The 23,070-nt window shown below is 45.0% G+C and overlaps 1 protein-coding gene across 5 annotated transcripts in view; it reads left to right on the plus strand.

The window, feature by feature from the left end:
* The window catches only part of SLC25A26 (solute carrier family 25 member 26), a 151,648-nt gene that overhangs the window by 26,901 nt on the left and 101,677 nt on the right, over positions 1-23,070 (plus strand). For 4 of the 5 annotated variants that reach the window (XM_054708186.1, XM_054708189.1, XM_054708187.1 and 1 more), the window contains 2 exons: positions 3,400-3,504; positions 4,577-4,624. The exons of the other annotated variant lie outside the window; for it this stretch is intronic. In XM_054708186.1, coding sequence (XP_054564161.1) covers positions 3,400-3,504; positions 4,577-4,624 — 153 coding nt within the window. The remainder of the gene's footprint in view (positions 1-3,399; positions 3,505-4,576; positions 4,625-23,070) is intronic. 5 annotated transcript variants of the gene reach the window in all.

Raw genomic sequence — 23,070 nt, forward strand, 5'->3', positions numbered from 1 at the left:
AGCCTCGCTGGGTGCTCTGTACCCCTTGTAGTCCTAAGATTGTTTTTCATCTGAGAACCTTTTCAGAGTTTCCCCTCTGCTTCTGTACTTTTAAGAAATAAAACGAATAATGTAAGAACCTGGAGGGTTATGAAGCATGAAGTTCCATAAATATTTATGCCCACTCACAAAAGTAGACAATTCCTATTTTCTTGACATATTGGGGTCATTTTTCACTCTTGACCTCTTGAATTGAAAAGTACAAGGAGTTAGTGTACCCTTTCCTTTATTTTTTTTCTTTTCTTTTTATTTATTTCATTTTTTAAATGAGTTTTAGAAGCTGGGCGCTTTCCTGTTAGGTTCATGTAAGTTTCACAGCACTTTATTTTCTACTCTAATTTTGTAAGGATGGGTTTAAAAGTTCACTGGTATCAAAAGTAACATAATTTATACTCAAGTTTAGGCTTTAGTGGTTAGCTGTTAATGTGTGTGTGTGTGTGTGTGTGTGTGTGTGTGTGCGCGCTGTTGTCATTGAATTAAAAATAAATGTTATTTTGTCAAGGCAAACAAGTAGGATTGCATATAAAAGCATATTTTAAAGTAGACCTTTTATTTTGTTTTCTTGCCCACTTAGACTCTTTGGTCCATAGCAAATATTTTTGCCCTTTGAAATTATGTTGAAAGAACTTAGGAAGTAGTAATACATGTTCATTGTAGAGAATTTAGAACATGCGGGTAGGCAGAAAAGACGGAGAGGCATCACCTCTATCCCACTCTGTTTTTCCTAGTCTTTCTATAACTGTATACACAGGCAATCTATTCAATACAAAGAAAAAACATCTTAAATATTCTGGAGTATTGTAAGGTCATCTCTGTGGAAATGATTGATTTTTGGTGTTATTCTTCCACTTGGGTAGTTTCATTTGCTTTCACATAAAATAATACAAAAATAATGGATACAGTTTTATTTGTCAGTTACACCTAAATAAAGCCAGGGGGAATTACAGTAGAGAGATCCACCACCACTACCCCCTGGTGGTTTAGTACTATTGAGGCCTATTTTCTTCTTGCCCTCATGTGTGTGGTTTAGTAGAAGAGAAAATATATATGAAAAACTGTGATATAAGTTAATAGGTAAAAAATGTCAGGTAAGGTATTTATTTTGGGAAGTAAGTAAAGAAATTGTTTGGAGACTACAGAAGGAATCTTTTGAACTTAAGAAAAGTTATGATGGGGGGAAGTTAAGAATTATAGAAATCAAGACTTAAAAGCATCCTATAAAGATTTCTGGATCAAGTCAAGTAAGAAAAATTAAACCCAGAAGGGCAAAGGAAATGCTTGAGCGTTCACTTCCAGAGCTGGGGCCACAATCTAGGTCTGAGGATGCTCAACCAGACCACTGCTCATCCCTCCTGCAGGTGATTCCTAAAGGAGAGGTCCAGGTTAGATGCAGGAAATGGCACCTTTGGCTGACGGCCAGCCTGGGCAAAGGGAGATGGTTCCAGCAATGTAGGCATGTGCCAGGGACCCCTGACTGCCTTTTCTCATCGCTTCTCAGGTCTTCATATATTATTCCATCTCTTTCCGAGATTGTTAACTTCTGCCTTGCTGTTATCACTCACTTTCCCCCTCCTATGGTGCAGGTATTTAGCATCTTAAAACAAGACCAAGAACTGCCTTTGACTATGAAACATTCCCTTACTTCCTGTTATAGTCTCTATTTTGAAATTCTCTATGAATTCTCTGCAATGGGTCTCCTGCCCCAACCCTCCATTGAAACAATTCTGGTGAATTCTGTTCACCCTCATGTGCTAACATGCTTGGGACTCTTGATCCATTGTTCTGCCAATCTCCATTTGATATTCTGTCACCCTTGAATATCAAGTACAGTTCTTGGTTGCTTGCAGTTGGAATCGATTTTGGGTAACTATGGAAAACAGATTTTCTTTGCAGGAAGGTTGACAGACACTGTTAAGTTGCCTTCCCTTCTCACTTGCCAACAGAAGGGTGATTTGGGTTTGTTGGCAGTGTCTCTAACCCTGACTTAGATATACATACTCTCAGCGGTCCTAATGGGTTGGCCATGTCACACGTGCAAGTGGACACTTCTGGGGGGCATCAAAGAAAAAAAGGAGACCTGTCCTTCTTGCCCAGTTGTGTGACAAGTGTGTATGAGAGGTGGCATCCCCTCTCATGGCCGTATCATGAAGGAGGATGTTAAAGTCAGTCAGGTGTGAGTATGGACCAACCGGAGCCTGTGTCACCTTGAATGCTGCAGCAGGGTCTGAGAGTGCCGATGTCACTCCTCAGATGTCGTGTGGTGGGGATCTGGGGTTCTGGGGCTGGGAGCTGGTGGAGGCTGCATGGGGGTGAGATGGAAGGTTGGGGTAACCCGCTTATGAGTAGTCTTGCCTCTACCAACTTGTGCATTATTACTTCCAGTGAAGCAAAGGCACTATCAATTGGTTCATTCCTTTGTCAGACATGGCTGTTGTGTGAACACCAGGATGTTGTACAGTAGGTGTCGGGTTCAACATGAGTAAATGTGCTTCTTGCTGTCCAGGGGCCTGTAGATAGATGTGCTTGGAACAGTGTGGCGGGAGCTGGGAGGTCTGTACAGAACAAGAGAGGGAAGGTTTGGGGCTGATAAAACAATGCATGTCCACTAAGGGTTCCCAGTGTTTTAGGATAAAAGAAACACAAACCTTTTGACATCTTGCACTAAACCTGTACATTATACTTTCTTATACTACTAGTGACCTGGTGCATGGAGTCGTGCATGTTGAAAGGAAATTAATTAGAAGGTGGCTGGCAGGGTGGGACTGGGCGAGACAGGCTGGACATGTCCTGGAGCCAACCTCCCGCAGTCCCTCCCTGGCCGGCCGCTACAGCACCTGGGGTCGTGCTGTAACTTGAAAGGTGTCTGCTGAGTGAGTGGGATCCCTCCGGCAGGTGGGGTCCTTCAGCCTGGCCTATGGGGATCAGGCAGAAACCGGCTCTCTGACATCCCCCAAGGGCTCCTGGAGTGCGAGAGGGCACTCTGCAAAGTTGCTGTGTGGAATGCAAACACAAGTGTGCAGTAAACCAGATTCGGGGCAGACAGTGTCCCAGCAACAACATAACCCATGGCCAAAGTTGGAATTGCGTGACCCCACGAGGAATCGGGCTCCCTCCTCTCTGGTTTTGGGGTGTGTCACCCGAGAACCACCGCTGCCAAGTCACTGCAGCTTGGCAGCTCCCGCATTGAATGTCTGCCCCCTGGTGGTCAGTGCACGTCATAGTGACTGGTCAGATGAAGGGAGGGACACTTAGCATATTAGCCTTTTATATATATATATAGGTAATTTTTGGTTATGAAAAAATTTCAATTTTTATTCCAGTTACTTCATTTTTAGATGTACTTAAATTTATATATTTTAGGTGGCCTGCCTGATTCGAGTTCCTTCTGAAGTAGTTAAGCAGAGGGCACAGGTTTCTGCTTCTTCAAGAACATTTCAGATTTTCTCTAACATCTTATATCAAGAGGTGAGATATGTTTTTAAGTTCTTTTTTTTCTTTATTGAGATTTTATAGCAGCTAGTGTGAGCACTGTGAGTCTTGTATCAGGAGTCCTAGAAGAGACCTTACAGTTGAATTTAATGTCCAATTGCAGTAACTTTCTGTGCTAAGATTATAGTTTTCTTTCCTGTATTTGTTTTTGAATTTTTTTAAAAAAATTCTAAACAAACACATATTGAGTGCCCCTACTGTATGAGTCCTACATTGTAATCATCCATAGTTCTTTTGGAACCAGACATGGAATAAATAGTAAATATGTAGACCGGATGAAGATATATGAAAACATCACTACAGAATCTGAGGGCTCATGGAAGAGAAGTGTGGTAATGGACTGTCACCAACATCATAGTGTTTACATCAACTGTAATCCCCTTTTACTGGTTAGTGTTAAGCTGTGGATCAGAAGTCATCCTGTTGGCTATGGGACTAGGAGCCGTTGAGCTGCTTTCCTTCATAGTTCCTACAGAAGCCTTTAAAAAAGTTAACTTAAAAAAATTTTTTTTTTTTACCAAAGTCAATGACATGGAAATTTCAATGAGTCTAGGTTGTAGAAAAGTTATTCTGAATGGTCCCTGTGTTTCCTCGAGGAGATGCGAGTGTTTAATTGTATGAGTGACATCAACCCGGTAGAGGGTTCCTGAAAAATCATGTGGACGTGAAATAGATAAGCGAAGGCTTGTCCAGAGGTTATTAATGAACTGAATGTCTTCTGATTGAAACCATGAAATATATTCTGTTTTCATATGAAAAGATAATCAACATTTTATGTGCATTTACTTTTGGGAATCTATTTATTTGAAGCTCAAATATTCTCAACAGAAGAAATACTGAAAGCAACTAAAGCTAAATTAATATGTAGTCAGTTTTATTATTAGAGATATTTCAATTTTAAAGGAGTGTAGTAGTTAGAACCTTTAACTTCTTGCAGAACTGTGGTCATTGTGGACGTTTTAAAACTCAAACTTTAGGAAAGGTTACTGTCCTTTATTCAGAATGTCATCCTAAAATTTCTGCCATCCCATCTTTCCTTTTGTTTCAGGGCATCCCAGGATTGTATCGAGGCTACAAAAGCACAGTTTTAAGAGAGGTAACTAACTTAATTTCCAGTATTGAAGTACAGAAAAAACAATATGCTTTGTTCTGTGAGTTTACTTGGAGAAACTGGTTTAAAAAGTTAAATTAAGATCTCTTATTTTTTCTCTTTTATTTAAATACTAGTGGCCCGGTGCACAAAATTTGTACACATTAAAAGGGAATTAATTACAGGAAGTATTTTAATATTGCTATTTGCCCTTTCTCTATAATAGAAGTGTCAGAGATGAAAGAAAATTAGTAAAATGTGTATGAAAATCTCCCTCCTGTCAGAGTCTGGGGCGTGCCACGGGAGCTAGAGTCAAGTCCCCGCCCACCACCCGCATGCGCTTCGAAAACACAGGAGACCCAGACCCAGCTGGCCCCCCCTCCCCTGTCAAGCCCCTCCGGGTGTGGGCCGCAGCCTCAGATCCCCCAGCCTGGCACCGGCAGGGGGCATAGCCTCAGGTCCCCCAGCCCAGCACTGGGTGGGGGACGCAGTCTCAGGTCCCCCGTCAAGCCCCGCAGGGTGGGGGCCGCGGCCTGAGGTCCCCTGGCCCGGCACTGGGGTGGGGGGGCGTGGCCTGAGGTCCCCCGTCAAGCCCTGCTGGGCAGGGGGCGTGGCCTGAGGTTCCCCGGCCCAGCGCCAGGGTGCTGGGCGCAGCATGAGGTCTCTCAGCTTGGCGCCGGGGCAGGGGCTGTGGCCTGAGGTCCCCTGTCAAGCCCTGCCAGGTGAGGGGCGCAGCCTGAGGTCCCCCATCAAGCCCCACTGGGTGAGGGGTGCAGCCTGAGGTCACCATCAAGCCCCACTGGGTGGGGGCGCAGCCTCAGGTCCCCCATCAAGCCCCACTGGGTGAGGGGTGCAGCCTGAGGTCCCCCATCAAGCCCCACTGGGTGAGGGGTGCAGCCTGAGGTCACCATCAAGCCCTGTGGGGCAGTGGGCGCGGCCTGAGGTTCCCCTGTCAAGCCCTGCCGGGGCGGGGGGCGCAGCCTGAGGGACTCCGTCAAGCTCTGTTGGGCAAGGGGCGCTGCCAGAGGTCCCTGTCAAGCTCCGCTGGGTGAGGGGCACGGCCTGAAGGTCCCTCGCCCTGACCAGGTGCCATGCAGCCTCAGGTTCCTGCTGTTCAGTCGTGATGTTATAATTTACATATTCCTCTATTATATAGATAGGTATATTTTTATTGATTTCAGAGAGAAAGGGAGAGGGAGAGAGAGAGAGAAACATCAATGATGAAAGAGAATCATTGGTTGGCTGCCTTCTGCACGCCCCCTACTGGGAATGAAGCCTGCAACCTGGGCATGTGCCCTTTACTGGAATTGAACCCGGAACCCTTCAGTCCACAGGCTGACACTCTATCCACTGAGCCAAACCAGCCAGGGCTAAGATCTCTTTTCATACAGTTAGTTCTTATTTTCCTGGTAACAATCTGATGAGCTGGGAAGTGTACTCTGGCCTGGAGTCCTGACCCACAAACCATTTTATCCCCTGTGCCTTCTAACTCTAAAATCCCATGATTCAATGTGGTCAATTTCTTGTACCTCTTCCCGCCCACACCCACCCCTATCCCCTACCCCGGTTTTTTGTTTGTTTTTTTTAAAGCCGAGTGATTTCAATATATCACTGCTGGAGGCATGTTTTAATTTTTGCCTCATATAAAGGGGCTGTTTCAAGTTTAAAAGTTGATTTACAGATATGTGAGATATAAGTCTTTGGTTTCGGACATAATTTTGTTTTCTTTTTAAATGAGCTTAAATCTTATGGTTTCCCCTCAGCTTTATTGAGATAGAATTGACAAATAGGATTGTAAGGTATTTAAAGTGTACAACATAATGATTTGATGTTTGTATAACTATGAACAGGATTGGGACATAATTTCCATTAAGGAAAACACAGAAGAGCATCTGCCTATATCTGCTCCGTGTTCTTGTTTTCTGTTTGGTGTTCCTTAGATGCTAAAACACTTTCACCTCTGAAATGGTTTTTAATTTAAATAAATATTGTCATCATCAGCAGAATACTGAAATTCCTTCAAAGCCCTAATTTAATACCCAGGTACGTGATTTTTTTTTAATACTATAGGTAGCGATTTTTATCTCATGGCACACATAAACTAATTACTAAAATTCTGCAGCACACCAAAATATATTTTTTGCCAATCAGACAAAAAACAAAAAGAAAAACCAGGTATAATTTTGATTCATTCACCAGACAGCTGTTGTTGTGTTGGCTGTTGTCATTTTTAAATTTGACAATCTAAGGGAAAAAGGTCAGTGCCCCTGACTAAAGAGTTAGGTATTGCATGTTTTAAACATTCTCACGGCACACAGGTTAAAAGTCGCTGCTACAGATTAGTCTTCTTTATGAAACACCTGTACTGTTATTTAAAGCTTTGTTGTAGGTGATGTGTATCTTTGAAAAACTTCTTTTGAAGGCAAACTGAATGTTTCAAAATTAGTCGTTTGTGTGAAGATGACTTCTTTCTGCCTTTCAAAAATATCCCCTGCACCATATCTTCCTTCTGCTCTTAGGCTCTGACTTAGTAAACATGAGCTAGTTACTCAGGTTCCACCGGTGCAGGGGAAAGGTGGGGGCTGGGTGGGGGGAGTGAATCTTTTTTATTTTTCTGAGAGATGCTGAATAAATAAATATATTTACATGCCAGAGAATACTGGTTTCATATTCAAACAAATAGATAGAACACATGGTTACAACTGCATTCTGTTCTTTTAAAAACTTGTTTTGACATACGCCACACTAGTAATTAATTTCTAAGCTGCAATTCTTGCAAATAATGTGACCTACTGAGATAACTCTGTTTACTCAAATGGCAGTGCTTTGCTGGAAATGTAATTGGGGTCTTTGCATTATGCGTGTTCATGAAAGAGCCTTCAGAACTGATTTTAGGTGAAGCATCGCGTTAGAACAGATTCCCTGATAGAACTAGAGAATTATTATTGAATGAAACATAGCTTCTTTTCAAAATGAGAAAAGTAAGTGACACCTGCATTAAGCAGAATTTATGCATGATAGATAGTTTCAGTGCTTACATTGTTCTGACACCAAAATCATATCTTTTTTGCCAAGAATGCAGTTGATTGTTTCAGTAAGAAAATACATTGAAGCCTTAGTGAGAATCACCAAGAAACTTACACATTCATTCTGTGTACAACTTCTCCTTGAAAATAGTTTATCTCCCTAGCAGTAGCCCGTTAGAAGGAGATGGAAGTTTGAACCTGTGCATTATTAAATAGATTGTGTGTTCTTTAGGTTTTGTGAATGCTGTCACCTGTTTTTTTACTACATTTGATGTTTGTGGAGATTGCTGGCTTATCCTTTATGTTCTCCTAAATTATTTTAGTTACTGTGAATTTTAGACTGAGTCTAAGCAAGGTCAACAAATTATGCCACTTCCCTCACCCTTTCAGTAGTTGTTTTCCTCATGATCTTGGCCAGATTAGCTGTGGCCAGGCACCGTGGTGCCTGGTGGCATGGCTGTGAGATGGGAGTGGGAGCGAGTCACAGCTGCCTTCACAGCCAGGCTGAGGTCCGAGGGCCCACGGCCTGAGAGTGCTGGGGAGAGATGCCTCAGGGTCTCGCATGTGAAGTAGAAGGACTTGAAAGAGGAAGGAAGCAGAGAAATGCAAGTTGCTTCAAAATAAGTAGGAATTTGGCTCAGTGGATAGAGCGTCGGCCCACAGACTAAAGGGTCCTGGGTTTGATTCCAGTCAAGGACACATTACCTCGGTTGTAAGCTCACTCCCTGGCCTTGGTCAGGATATGTGCGGGAGGCAACCAATCACATTGATGTTTGCCTCTCACATTGATGTTTCTCTCTGCCTCTCCCCCTCCCTTTTAGTCTCTAAAAATCAATGGAAAAATCCTCAGATGAGGATTATAAAAAAAAGATAAGTAAGAATAAATTAAGCTCAGCAAAGCTGTTTTATCCACAAGTTCTATTTAACAATCATTTAAAAAGTGTACTCTGTGTGTTGGGTACCACATAGAAGGATTCGTGTTCTGATGGGGAAATAATTAGGGCAACGGACAGGGTCCGGTGCAGTGTGATAGTGCTGCCGTGGTGTGTACACACCAGACACAGGACAGGGTACAGTGTGATAGTGCCGCAGTGGTGTGTACACACCAGACACAGGACAGGGTACAGTGTGATAGTGCCGCAGTGGTGTGTACACACCAGACACAGGACAGGGTCCGGTGCAGTGTGATAGTGCCGCAGTGGTGTGTACACACCAGACACAGGACAGGGTCCGGTGCAATGTGATAGTGCCGCCGTGGTGTGTACACACCAGACACAGGACAGGGTACAGTGTGATAGTGCTGCAGTGGTGTGTATACACCAGACACAGGACAGGGTCCGGTGCAGTGTGATAGTGCCGCCGTGGTGTGTATACACCAGACACAGGACAGGGTACAGTGTGATAGTGCCGCCGTGGTGTGTACACACCAGACACAGGACAGGGTCCGGTGCATTGTGATAGTGCCGCCGTGGTGTGTACACACCAGACACAGGACAGGGTACAGTGTGATAGTGCTGCCGTGGTGTGTATACACCAGACACAGGACAGGGTCCGGTGCAGTGTGATAGTGCCGCCGTGGTGTGTATACACCAGACACAGGACAGGGTACAGTGTGATAGTGCCGCCGTGGTGTGTACACACCAGACACAGGACAGGGTCCGGTGCAGTGTGATTGTGCCGCAGTGGTGTGTACACACCAGACACAGGACAGGGTCCGGTGCAGTGTGATAGTGCCGCAGTGGTGTGTACACACCAGACACAGGACAGGGTACAGTGTGATAGTGCCGCAGTGGTGTGTACACACCAGACACAGGACAGGGTCCAGTGTGATAGTGCCGCCGTGGTGTGTACACACCAGACACAGGACAGGGTACAGTGTGATAGTGCTGCCGTGGTGTGTATACACCAGACACAGGACAGGGTCCAGTGTGATAGTGCCGCCGTGGTGTGTATACACCAGACACAGGACAGGGTACAGTGTGATAGTGCTGCCGTGGTGTGTACACACCAGACACAGGACAGGGTACAGTGTGATAGTGCCGCCGTGGTGTGTATACACCAGACACAGGACAGGGTCCGGTGCAGTGTGATAGTGCCGCAGTGGTGTGTACACACCAGACACAGGACAGGGTCCGGTGCAGTGTGATAGTGCCGCCGTGGTGTGTACACACCAGACACAGGACAGGGTACAGTGTGATAGTGCCGCAGTGGTGTGTACACACCAGACACAGGACAGGGTCCGGTGCAGTGTGATAGTGCCGCAGTGGTGTGTACACACCAGACACAGGACAGGGTCCGGTGCAGTGTGATAGTGCCGCCGTGGTGTGTACACACCAGACACAGGACAGGGTACAGTGTGATAGTGCCGCCGTGGTGTGTATACACCAGACACAGGACAGGGTCCGGTGCAGTGTGATAGTGCCGCAGTGTTGTGTATACCAATACACCAGACACAGGACAGGGCACAGTGTGATAGGGCCGCAGTGGTGTGTATACACCAGACACAGGACAGGGCACAGTGTGATAGGGCCGCAGTGGTGTGTACACACCAGACACAGGACAGGGTCCGGTGCAGTGTGATAGTGCCGCCATGGTGTGTACACACCAGACACAGGACAGGGTCCGGTGCAGTGTGATAGTGCTGCAGTGGTGTGTACACACCAGACACAGGACAGGGTACAGTGTGATAGTGCCGCCGTGCTGTGTACACACCAGACACAGGACAGGGTTCGGTGCAGTGTGATAGTGCCGCAGTGGTGTGTATACCAATACACCAGACACAGGACCGGGTACAGTGTGATAGTGCCGCAGTGCTGTGTATACACCAGACACAGGACAGGGTCCGGTTCAGTGTGATAGTGCTGCAGTGGTGTGCCACCGCAGCGACCTTGGACCGGCCCGCCGCCATGCACCGGGCGCACCGGAGCTTCACCGAGCCCGCCGCCTGGCGAGTTCCGCGGCAGCCGCCCCAGAGCTTTGAGAGGATGGCTGAAGGAATTGCTGAGAGGGAATTGACCGACAGGAATTGGGATCGAGAAGACGAGGCCCCGCTGGGTCCCGGGTCCGGGTGTGGCCGTGCGTCCCTGGTTCCGGGTGAGGCCACGCGCCCCTGGATCTGGGTGAGGCCGCACGCCCCTGGGTCCAGGTGAGGCTGGGTCCCGAGTCCGGGCGAGGCTGTGTGCCCCTGGGTCCGGGTGAGGCCATGCGCCCCTGGGTCTGGGGGAGGCCACGCGCCCCTGGGCCCGGGTGAGGCTGGGTCCCGGGTCCGGGTGAGGCCGTGCCCCTGGGTCCAGGTGAGGCTGGATCCGGGTCCGGGTGAGGCCACGCGCCCCTGGGTCCAGGTGAGGCGGGGTCCCGGGTCTGGGTGAGGCCGCGCCCCTGGGTCCAGGCGTGGCCGCGCGCCCCTGGGTCTGGGTGAGGCCGTGCGCCCCTGGATCCGGGTGAGGCTGGGTCCCGGGTCCAGGTGAGGCCATGCGCCCCTGAGTCCGGGTGAGGCTGCGCGCCCCTGGGTCCGGGTGAGGCTGGATCCCGGGTCCGGGTGAGGCCGTGCTCCCCCAGGTCCGGGTGAGGCTAGGTCCTAGGTCAGGGTGAGGCCACGCGCCCCTGGGTCCGGGGGAGGCCGCGCACCCCTGGGTCCAGGTGAAGCTGGAACCCGGGTCCGGGTGAGGCCGTGCACCCCTGGATCTGGGTGAGGCTGGGTCCCGGGTCCAGGTGAGGCCGCGCCCCTGGGTCTGGGAGTGGCCACGCGCCCCTGGGTCCGGGTGAGGCCATGCGCCCCTGGATCCGGGTGAGGCTGGGTCCCGGGTCCGGGTGAGGCCGCGCCCCTGGGTCTGGGTGAGGCACGCGCCCCCGGGTCCGGGTGAGGCCACGCGCCCCTGGGTCCGGGTGAAGCTGGATCCCGGGTCTGGGTGAGGCCGTGCACCCCTGGATCTGGGTGAGGCTGGGTCCCGGGTCCGGGTGAGGCCGCGCCCCTGGGTCCGGGAGAGGCCACGTGCCCCTGGGTCCGGTAGAGGCCACACACCCCTGGGTCCAGGTGTAGCTGGATCCCAGGTCCGGGTGAGGCCGTGCGCCCCTGGGTCCGGGTGAGACCACGCGCCCCTGGGTCCGGGTGTAGCTGGATCCCAGGTCCGGGTGAGGCTGGGTCCCGGGTCCGGGCGAGGCCGCGTGCCCCTGGGTCAGGGTGAGGCCGCACGCCCCTGAGTCCGGGTGAAGCCGCGCCCCTGGGTCCGGGCGAGACCAAACCAGAGGGAGTCGGACCTGCATTACCACCATTGGTCCACCACCCAGAGCTGAAAAGTCAGTGCCGACATGTACACATAAGGAACTGGTGGACATTGAAATTGGGTCTCAAAAGAACTGTTGGTCCAGAAAGAAACTTACTACAGACTGATTCATTTGCCTGTCAGCATAACTATTATTGCTCGTCTCACATTCGGTTCTTATAAGTATATTTCTAGTAACACATGATCTCACTCATCTAGGGGAAATGATGAACAACATAGACTTAGGAACAAGAACAGACCCAGAAACAAGGAGGCATCGATCGAACTGTCGGGCCTCAGTGGGAGGGTAGGGGGGGGGGGTGGGGTAGGGGAGAGAGATCAACCAAAGGACTTGTGTGCATGCATATGAGCCTAACCAATGGTTAAGGACAACAGGGGCGTGGGGTGGGGGATGGGAATGGGGGGATGAGGACAAATATGTGACACCTTAATCAATAAAGAAATAAAAAAATAAAAAATGAGCAAAGGACCTGAATAGATCCTTCTCCAAAGCAGATATACAGATGACCAGTAGACATGAAAAAATGCTCAGTGTCACTAATCATCAGAGAGATGCAAATTAAAACTATAATGAGGTATCACCTCACACCCTTCAGAATGGCTACCATCAGTAAATCAACAAACAAGAGCTAGGGAGGATGTGGGGAAAAGGGAACACTAGTGCACTATTGGTGGGAATGCAGACTGGGTGCAGCCACTGTGGAAAACAGTATGAAGTTCCCTCAAAAAATTAAAAATGGAATTCCCTTTTGACCCAGCAATTCCTCTTCTGAGAATATATCCTAAGACTCCCAGAACACCATTTTGAAAGGATATATGCAGTGTTATTTACAGCTAGGGGCCTGGTGCACGAGATTCATGCACTGGGGTGGGGGTGGGGGCATGGCCTGCGGGGATTGGCCTGCTGTGGGAGCGCCGCTCGTCCCAGTCAGCCCAGTGGCGCTCCCACTGTGGGAGCGCACTGACCACCAGGGGGCTGCTCCTGCATTGAGCGTCTGCCCCCTGGTGGTCAGTGCCTGTCATAGCGACTGGTTGAGCGGTCATTCTGGTCATTCTGCTGTTTGGTTGCTGGGTTTTTATTATGTAGGATAACCAAGATCTGGAAACAGCCCAGGTGCCCATCAGTAGATAAGCTGACAAAAAAGCTCTAGTACGTTTACCCAGTGTAATACTATGCAGTTGTAAAAAAGGATTTTTTGCCTTTTGAGATAGCATGGATGGACCTGGAGGTTATTATGCTAAGCAAAATAAGCCAATCAGAGAAAGGCAAATACCATGTGGTCTCACTATTATGTGGAATCTAATGAATTGATGAACAAAATAGAAACAGAGGCATGGATACAGGGAACAGACTGAGAGCTATCAGAGGGAAGGGGAGAACTGGATGAAAGAAGGCAAAGGGATTAGCCAAACAACATGTGTGCATAACCCGTAGACCCAGACAGCAGTGTGGTGATGGCCAGAGGAAGGGGGGTTGAGGGCTGGGTGGAGATGGGTAAAGGGGAATGGGGAAATCTGTAATAGCATGAACAATAAAAAAAAGAGGACCCTCTTGTTTTTATCACTGCATAGTACGCCATTGTACAAATGAGCCATTATTTTACCAGTTCCTCATTGGTGGCTATCACCAACATGCTGCAATGAATAATATGGTTCCTATGTCATTTTGTGCATGGTTGATGATGTTTGTTGGTTATATGCCAATTACTTGATTAAAGGTATATGGGCATTTGTAATTTTGATACATATTACCAAATTGTCCTCCACGGAAGTACCAGTTCACACTTTTGCCAGCCATGTGAGAGCTATCTGTTTCCTACTGCCTCACTAAGGGTACCAGCCATCTGAGGTGAAAAATGATCTCATTGGAGTTTTAATTTTAAGTGTTAAAATTAAACATACATCTGAGAACTATTTTATTCCTTTCTTGTATACTGATTATTTAAGTTATGCCAAAGTTTTAGTTAGAATTAAATGAGGAGATGCATATGAAGTGCTTTCTACAGAGCCTGTCACAGAATAGGCATTCAGGGAATGTTAACTATGATTATTAGCATTCTTGGTAATTGAAAGGGTTTTTGGCAGAAAATGACACTTGAGTGTGAAAAGCAGTTCTGCTCCTGGCAAGGTGCTAAGCTTTTCTGAGGTCAGGTTTGCCCATCCGAGCCGGAGGAACTTTTCCTAGACTTCTCACAGCATGCTCAGGAAGGAGGTATGGCATGGGTGTGGTCTGCGAGGAGACTGGGACATGAAGACACCTGCCTCTAGGTTCTTAGGTTCTTGAGCAGGGATGCACCCTCGACTGTGTGCATTTAAACATGTGAGTGCCGTCTCATGATGATGGTAACAGTAGTTGTGTTTGAACTAGAGGCCAGCTAGTTCACTTGTAAAGCTTGTCAGCTGCAATTGGAGAGTGCTGATGGTTGAGCAGATCAAAGTCACTAATGCAAATGGGTTGGAAAATCGGTAATTTACTAGAATTCCATCCTCCCCCCATAATATTACCCATTTAGAAGGGGCTTTCTTACTGAGAATGAAACACTTGAATGCTTTCCATTGGAAAATGTTTTGAAGCAACTTCAGCTAGAACTTCTAGTACTTACTGTCCTTAAGCCTGTGTACTAGTGCCTACTCCCAAAATAGTGAAAAGGCAAACCAAAAATGGCAGCTCTCTGGTAGGAATGTTTTCTCCTTGTGTCAGAGCCCTGAGGATCTGCCTCTGTTTGTATGAAATTTTCTTTGATTTACCTTTTCCCTTCTTCTTGTTTTGTCTTTACATTTCAGTTCTTTCTGCTACATATAATTCTGCCTATCTTCTCCGATAGCATGTAAGTTCCTCTCCCAAACAGCAGTGGATTTTTACCTCTTTGTAGCAATGCACAGCCTCTAGCATAACGCCTTCCTCAAAGCCAGCACTCAGTAAATATTTGTGGTTTTTTGATTCCTTTAAGTTTGATTATCTTTTGTTCAGTTGCTGCCAGTCACCATGGCCATATCAGAATGCGGAGGGAGCTCTCAGGGAGCTTGGAATTGTGCAGGGTGGTGGTTCAGCCCTTGGCTGCTCTACATTAAAAGGTCTTTGCATTAGTTAGGTGATGAAATACCAACGAGAGTGTAATTTTCTAAGATTTCAGTTTTCTTAAACCCTGAAACGATAGTTTTTATAAGCCTGATTTTATTAGGAGAGAAGTAAGCACTGCAATTAGTTTACGTAGAGTTCACATCTTAGTAATTCCACTCCAAAAGGAAACAGTGATTATAAATCTTTTCAAACTTTTATTTTACTTTTTTATTTTAGAAAGAGAAGAAGAGAGAGGGACACAGAGAGAGGGACATTGATGGGAGAGAGAAACATAGATTGGTTGCCTCCCACACGCACCCTGACTAGGGATTGAATCTGAAACCTGGGTATGTGCCCCAACCAGGAATCTAGCCCGCAGCCTGTTGGTGCACTGGATGATGCTCCAACCAACTGAGCCACACCGACCAGGGCCTCTTTCCAGACTTTTAATGTGAAATTGTTTTTCAGTTAAAATCCAGTGCAAACATACTGAACCCTATTTTAATCCTACATAATTCATTTTATTAACTATGACCAAATAGAACATCTGTTAAAATTCCATACTGTTAGCTTCATGGGAAAAGAAAAAAAAATCCGTTTACTCTTGGAATTTGTCCATTGTTTTATTGTTCTGGGTTTTAGTCAGTAATGAGACATTCTTATTAAAATGAATATTAAACAAAGAAGATGAAATATCCCCTTTAATCACAGGTTTATAAAGTGAGTCACTTAATTGCATTTACATTGTAACTTTACTGTAGAGCTATTCTATGAAGAATGAACTATAGTTCACTTAATTCATTCTTTAATTCAAGAACCAAAAATTATTACTCCTCAAATATGGATCTTAGCCTACAGTTTTTTATCATCTCTTAAATAAACAAACATTTTTAGAACAATTTAGTAAAATTATCTTCATGTAGAAAAATTACTGTAGCCCTTTTGTGCATATTTTCTCATGTTTGTTTACATGAGACCAGCTGCTCTCCACTCTCCTCATTCTTTGGACGATCTCAGTTGCACTGTGCAGTTTGGAAAGGCTGTGAGTTCCCCTCGCTGCCTGTTGGCCACGTCATCCCGAGGGCGTGCCAGTTCCTGTGTGCAGGGATGTGAATGCAATAATGTGACGCTGGTGTCAACAGATGAGACAGCTGTTGGTAACGGTGGAAGTTAATTCTTCATTTTAAATGTTAGTGTCAGTAAACCAAAGTGTTGAAGTAGCTCTGTCTGTGGTGTTCCTTTGTTTGTGGTTTTCATTCCATATGAAATACCCTCTTCCTTCATCTTTGTGTTTCAGTTTGAATTGCATTTAGGCTGAAAATAACAGAAGATCTGACTGCCATGGCTGCACCAATAGGAGGGTTTTTCCTTCTAAACAAAAATTCTGGGCATGGTTACCTTCAGGCGGGGGTGCTAGTCAATGAGGCACTGAGAACCCAGCTCTTTCACTTGCTTGGCTCACTTGAATGCTCTGGCTTAGTTTACTCCTGGTCACATGATGGCTGCCTCACTTTCAGGCACTGTGGCTCTTTCCAAGCGTGAAGAGGTGGGAAGGGCAGGAGGCGATGATAGCCTTGCTTGTCACTGTTTACCTGGGAAACAGAAGCTTTGTTTGGATCAGGTGTCTCAGGGCCTCCCTGGGTTGCGTGGGGATTGGAAGGTGAGCATGTATGTAAAATTCCAGCTTTTCAGTGTTGTGGGTGAAGGCAGGCAAAGAGAGGGCTGGGACTACTGTGACTGAGTCCCCTGCAGTGTGTGTCATGTCTGTCTGTGTAAGTCCCAGCTCAAGGTCCATCCCTCGCACCATTTCTCACACCTCTGGCTTCAGCCGCGTATTTGGTACCCTGTTGTTCACATCCGGAACACTTGTCTGGATCATAGGTTTTGAACATTTAATTCTACTCTGTGAACTGTAATGTCTGTTTTTATTCTTTTTCTGCCATCTTTGTTCTTTTGGGCACATGCGGAAGCTCTTCTTCGAAAAATTATTTGGTGTTCTCTCTGCAGTTATTTCAAAAACATGAGTTCACTCCAAAGTTGCTAATTTTTTATACAGTTTTGATTTTAAAATTAAGATTTCAGAATACCTATGTTGGTATATTCATATGTAGACACTTTCCTTGAAAAATATGTAAATCGCAATTGAAGTAATAGTAATGCTTACTAAGTACTTACAATGTTCTAGTCACTGTGCTAAGTTCTCTGCATGATTAGCTTACTAAATCCGCACAGTAACCTAAACCATAATCCTTGCTTTATGGAAACAGGCTTAGTGAGGTTGGGGTTCCCCAAAGTCTCACATCCAGTAAGGGGGAGAACCGAGGATTCCAGAGCCTGTGATCTTAACCCTGTGGTGAGTTGGACATTTTGCACTTTACATGCAGATAAGTTTTCCTGGGAGGAGGGAATATATATATTTAAAATTAATAGTCCATGTTGATATCTTTCTTCGGTCTTCAACCTTTCAGATGGCATTAGTGCCATGAGTTTGGGGAAAGTAAGTTCTTAGAAGTCATCTCCATGACAGTAAATAAAAGTAATCAGAGGACAAGCAAACGTGAGAGAATCAGTTTTAAGATGTTCATGAAAAAGAGTGGCTTGTCAGTGCACCTCATCCCACGTTTGCTTGATTTGCTCTTATTATCCAGGTGTTAATCCAGCATCCCTTCTCTGAGGGGTCTGACTCTAGCCAAAATAGACCTGCCCCAACCCTGTCACTCACCTGCACCGTTATCTAAAATTATCTTCATTTCTTCTTTACAAACTTATCCTGCCTGCCCCCCCCCACCCCCCCACATTGTGAGGCACCTACTCTCTGTTTTGTTCTCTATAATTAACCTATAACCCACTACCTAGAAGAGTACTTGACACATAGCACAGTCAGGAAATATTTGATGACCAACCCAAGGTCTTAATCATACTTTCTTCTCAGAAGTAGACTAGTTTTAAGGATTTAGATATTTCAAATCTCCAACGCATGCTCAAGCTAAGATTCATTTGGCAAGAATTATGGCTTCCTCACTTAATTCTCCGGCAAGTTAGTGCTTTTCTGCCATATAAGCTTTCCATACTTCCAGTGAGGTTTTCCGCTTGTTTTTTCTTATAACAAGAAAATGTTTCCTGCTGTTCTTGTGCCTTCCACAAATAGCCCTTATTTTAATTTTGTCATTTCTAGTTAAAGTTTGCTCCTATTAGTATTTTATATATAAAAACATTTTTTGAGTGGCATATGTAAATAGTAAACAACTATTCATGATGAATATCCTTCATCAAATATATGCAAATTACGTACAGTGAATTCTGTGTGGGTCAAAAATTACTCTTGAGATTCTCAGGACTATATATACTATCTCATAAGGAGTATTAAGAATCTAGCCCAGCCAGCATGGCTCAATGGTTGAGCGTCAACCTATGAAGCAAGAGGTCACAGTTTGATTCTTGGTCAGGGTACATGCCCAGGTTGTGGGCTTCATCCCCAGTGGCGGGTGTACAGGAAGCAGCTGATCAATGATTCTCTCTCATCATTGATGTTTCTATCTCTCTCCTTTCCTCTCTGAAATCAATAAAAAATATTTTTTAAAAAGAAACTATATTTATGTATTAAGAAAACCAAGTATGAAGGTGAAATCTAGACTTTTCATGTGCAATTCGAGGATTGTGGTTGAATGGAATCATTTAAAGGAACTATTGAAAATGTTTACCTGTGGGTTTGACTACCTGGATGCATATTAACCTGGGATCATCATAATATCCAGTAACGACCAAGGCTTGACCAGTCCTGCACACGGCAACCCAGAGCTGACTGTTTCCGCTGCAGGCGTGGTGCCCCCTCTCAGGCGTGGTGACTGCTGAGGGGGCTGTGAATCAGGGCCAGAGAGAGGCCTGAAGAGAGAAGCAGGGACTGATCTGTTGCCTCTGTGGCAGCTTTTGATCAGGACTTGCCTCTCTCTTTCTCTCCCAGTCTGGCCAGCAGCCGTGCCTCCATTTCTCTCCAGGCCTCCACCAGGGCTGCTGATCAACCCCGCCTTTCTGATCAGGCCCTGTTGATAGGCCCAGAGACGCTAACTGGCATAGAAACTGACCAATCAGAACCAAATCTGGGTGAAGTGTGAGGAACCAATGACTGCCTAGGAGGCGGAGCTTTTGACGCTGTCTGGCATAGAAACCGACCAATCAGAACCAAATTGGCTGGCAGAGGAGGGCAGTTGGGGGCAAGATCAGGCAGGCAGAGGAGGGCAGTTGGGGGCAAGATCAGGCCGGCAGGGGAGGGCAGTTAGGGGCGAGATCAGGCCGGCAGGGGAGGGTAGTTGGGGTGAGATCAGGCCGGCAGAGGAGGGCAGTTGGCAAGATCAGGCAGGCAGAGGCAGTTGAGGGCAAGATCAGGCTGGCAGGGGAGAGCAGTTGGGGGCGAGATCAGGCCGGCAGGGGATGGCAGTTAGAGGTGATCAGGCAGGCAGGCAGGCAGAGGGGTTAGGGGCAATCAGACAGGCAGGCAGGCAGAGGCAGTTAGGAGCAATGAGGCAGGCAGGCAGGTGAGCGGTTAGGAGCCAGCGGTCCTAGATTGTGAGAGTGATGTCCGACTGCCAGTTTAGGGATTGGGCCTAAACCAGCAGTCAGATATCCCCCAAGGGGTCCCCAATTGGAGAGGGTGCAGGCTGGGCTGAAGGAACCCCCACCCCTCTGTGCACAAATTTCGTGCACCGGGCCACTAGTATAATGATAATAGTTACAATTTGAATTCTGATCATGTACTTTGCATATATTTTTTCTAATCCTTTGATAAAACTTTTTTACAACTCAGTAGGCTGAAGCTTATAACAGTTAAGCAGACAGCTAGTGGTAGGACTGAGAGCAGCAGCTAAGCTTGTAAGATTCCAGTCTGTGTTGCTTATTGCACTTTGCTTCCTGCTTGTGTCTTGCAGATAAATTCACTGTCCATTTCTCTCAGAATATTTCAGTAAATCATAGGAAAATAAAGTGGTAGTATGTTTGTAAAACTTGGACTAAATATGGTAACTTAAAGTGGAGCCCGATTTCTGAGCATTAGAGGATTCAAGAAGATGGGGCCATCTAATTTGACAAAGCACAATGAGATGCTTCTGATTGGGCAGTAATATTGACTCTCCTTCATCAAGCCTTTGTTGAAGTTCTTAAAAATACTTTTGCTGATTTTAGCCTGCTACCCTCTTTTCTTCTATGGTGTCAGCTTATGTTCTGAGAAACAGCACACTGGGTGGGAAAAAGTTGATAATCTTTGGCATTGAAATGATTTTGGTACTTAACCAAGTAATTAACAGTTAATTTATTAGCTAGTGAAAAAGCAGAATTTGGTGAGAGAGAAGATATTTCTTTTCTTTTGTAAAAATGCTGCTTTTTGTTACTGAACTTGATGCAAAAGTTGTGTTACAGCATTAGACACTAGAGGGCGCACAATGCCTGTGTTTTAAATGTCAGAAAAGTCAGTATACAAGAATCTGGTCGCTCTTGAGTTGATTTAAAAACCTTTAAAAATGGTTCAAATTAAGAAATGGAAATCCAACCATAATAAGTAGTGTTTTCCAATCCAAGATTTCTGAATAAAAATTATCCTATTTAATGCAGAAATAACTTCATATGCATCTCTAAAAAATAAGAACTGCTAAGTTATATGTAACTATCAAAAAATGAATGTCACTGTCAAAGTATGTCCCCCAAGCTATTTTTCAAGCACAAGTGGGAAACTGATAATTTTTCAGTTGCAGAAACTGGCAGACACTACTTTACTCAAGTGATGAAGGTTAACATCACCAGTAATAAGATCTATTGACATCTTACACCCCCAATAGGATGCACCTAGAAGGACACAAATCATTTCTTTAGTCTTCTTGCCAAAAAGTACATAATCTCAGTCCGATCATCAGAAAAACGTTAGACAAACCAAAATGGAGAGACATTGTACAAAATAGCCAAGTTCATGAAAAATAAAGGTAAAAGTGGTCACATATAGAGGGGGCTAAGGAGACACAGCAAGTAAACACAGTGAGGGACCTGGAAAGGAAAAGAGATATTGGGGGGCAACTGCTCTGTAGTTTAGCTGTTAGGTAGTTTTCAGCAGTACTGATAGCTGTTTTGATAATCATACTCTGGTCATTAAGTTATTAACACTCTGGAAGCTGGTTGTAGAGTGTATGTGAACTCCCTATAAGCAGCACTTAAAAGTCTATAAATTGTTTCAAATATTAAAAACCTGAAAAAAATGTCAGATTTGGACATTGTGTGAAATAATTTATTTTTTAAAAGATCTAAGATAATAATTTAAAAAATGTAATTTCTTAAAATTTTTAAAAATCGAAGTAATACATGCAATTGGTAACAATTCAAGTAACAAAGAAGAATTTATGATGAAAAGTAACAGTCTCTTGTCCCATCTTTCTCCATTCTAGTCCCATTCTCTAGCGGTAACCTATTTTAACTGCTTCTATTTTTAGCTCTTATTACATCCGTATTGCTGGATAATATGCATCTGTAAACATCTGTTTCTTAATTTGTCAGTTTTAGATATCATCTATTGAGTCTTTGGAATGGAAGATGTGGTTTAGCTCACATTACTGGTATGCTCCTCCCAATCCTGTGTCATCTTAGCATTCCAGTTATATAAATGTCATGTCTCGGATTATTTTAGAAGCTTTGTTATATATCCGTGTCTTTTATTTCATATCTCACTTACAACTTGCTCTTTATAAGTTAAGGCTGTTACTTCCTTTTTGCCACCCTCCCATCCTTAACTTTCAAATCCCACTTTCTGGAATGACTCTCTCAGTTGCACTTTGGTCCTGGATTGTCAAGATGGCTGACAGTTTTATCCTGTTCTTCACCCACAATCACTTCTTCCCTGATTTTTCTGGGTTGATTCTAAAAGTTGAACACCAGTAACTAGTGTTTTATTATTTTGAGACTTTATGAATGATCAGCAGGCCAAGTAGTGTGCTAGGGTTATACTTCCTTTTGTATTGGTCCCACGTCACCCTGAAAGAGACTTTTCCAGCATCAGAATTAAATCGACTGGCTTCTTGTACTCCATCAGTTGCTAAAAGGTACCCGATATTTTAATTTGCTGGATATATGGGGAATGAACTTTCTTATATATTTTTTCCCCCTGGAGTTTCTACTTGCCCTTTTTTGAGGTGCATTATTTGCCTTTTTCATACATTTAAGTGTGACAATTTCAAAATCATACTGTTTTTATACTGAGTTTCTTTTCCCTTGGGAGTCCTGGGACCTTCCATCTTCCTGTTCTACGCCGGAGTGGTCATTCACTGTGACTGGACTTCTCCTCCCTGCCTTCCTGGGTTGGATTTGCTGTGTCTTGGGTGTCCTGGAGCTTAATGGTTCAGAGCATGGCTTTTTGGCCACCCTGCCTGGGTGTGACCACAGCTCCACCTCTGACAAACTTACACGTTTGGTGCCTTACTGTCCTCATGTAAGGAAGTCATGATAATGCATAACAGATATAAGTATGTGGCTGATTTGTTCGAAGGCCTTTATTGTATCCTGATATTTTGGTCAGGTAATTATCATTCTCTAGTACCTAATATAATTTACAAAGGTTCTTACTAATAACACTTGATGACAGCCATTTATAATGATTCTTTGGCCTCAACTGTTTCATTGTTTTTTGTTGTTGTTTTTTTAAAGTAGGAAGGAATTATGTTAATAAGTTATGGTTCTTAGGCAGTTTGATTTTATCAGTTTAGTGCACTCCTAATTATATTTGGGAAATAAGTGATTAAACTTGTGTGTAGGAGCCTTTTAAACTGATCCAAATTTTCTAATAAAATGCTCCCATACTCTGATCCACAGGTTAGGTCTTCCCTGTTGTTTATTCATGAATTATTTCATACTTCTCTTTGAAAAATGGAATCATGACCAAGTTAAAAATCACTTTGGGAGGAAGTTTATCTTCTTCAAAGGGTAAATTATGTCTTTTGCCCCATAGAAGGTATCAATAATATGTGTGTTCAGAAGAGACTATGATATGTCTTACTTGAGCAACCAAGATCTCGTGGAAGTTACACTCGCTTGCTGACTTACCTGTTGGTTCAC

This window comes from Eptesicus fuscus, chromosome 18 (genome assembly GCF_027574615.1).
Source record: "Eptesicus fuscus isolate TK198812 chromosome 18, DD_ASM_mEF_20220401, whole genome shotgun sequence".
Lineage (NCBI taxonomy): Eukaryota > Metazoa > Chordata > Mammalia > Chiroptera > Vespertilionidae > Eptesicus > Eptesicus fuscus.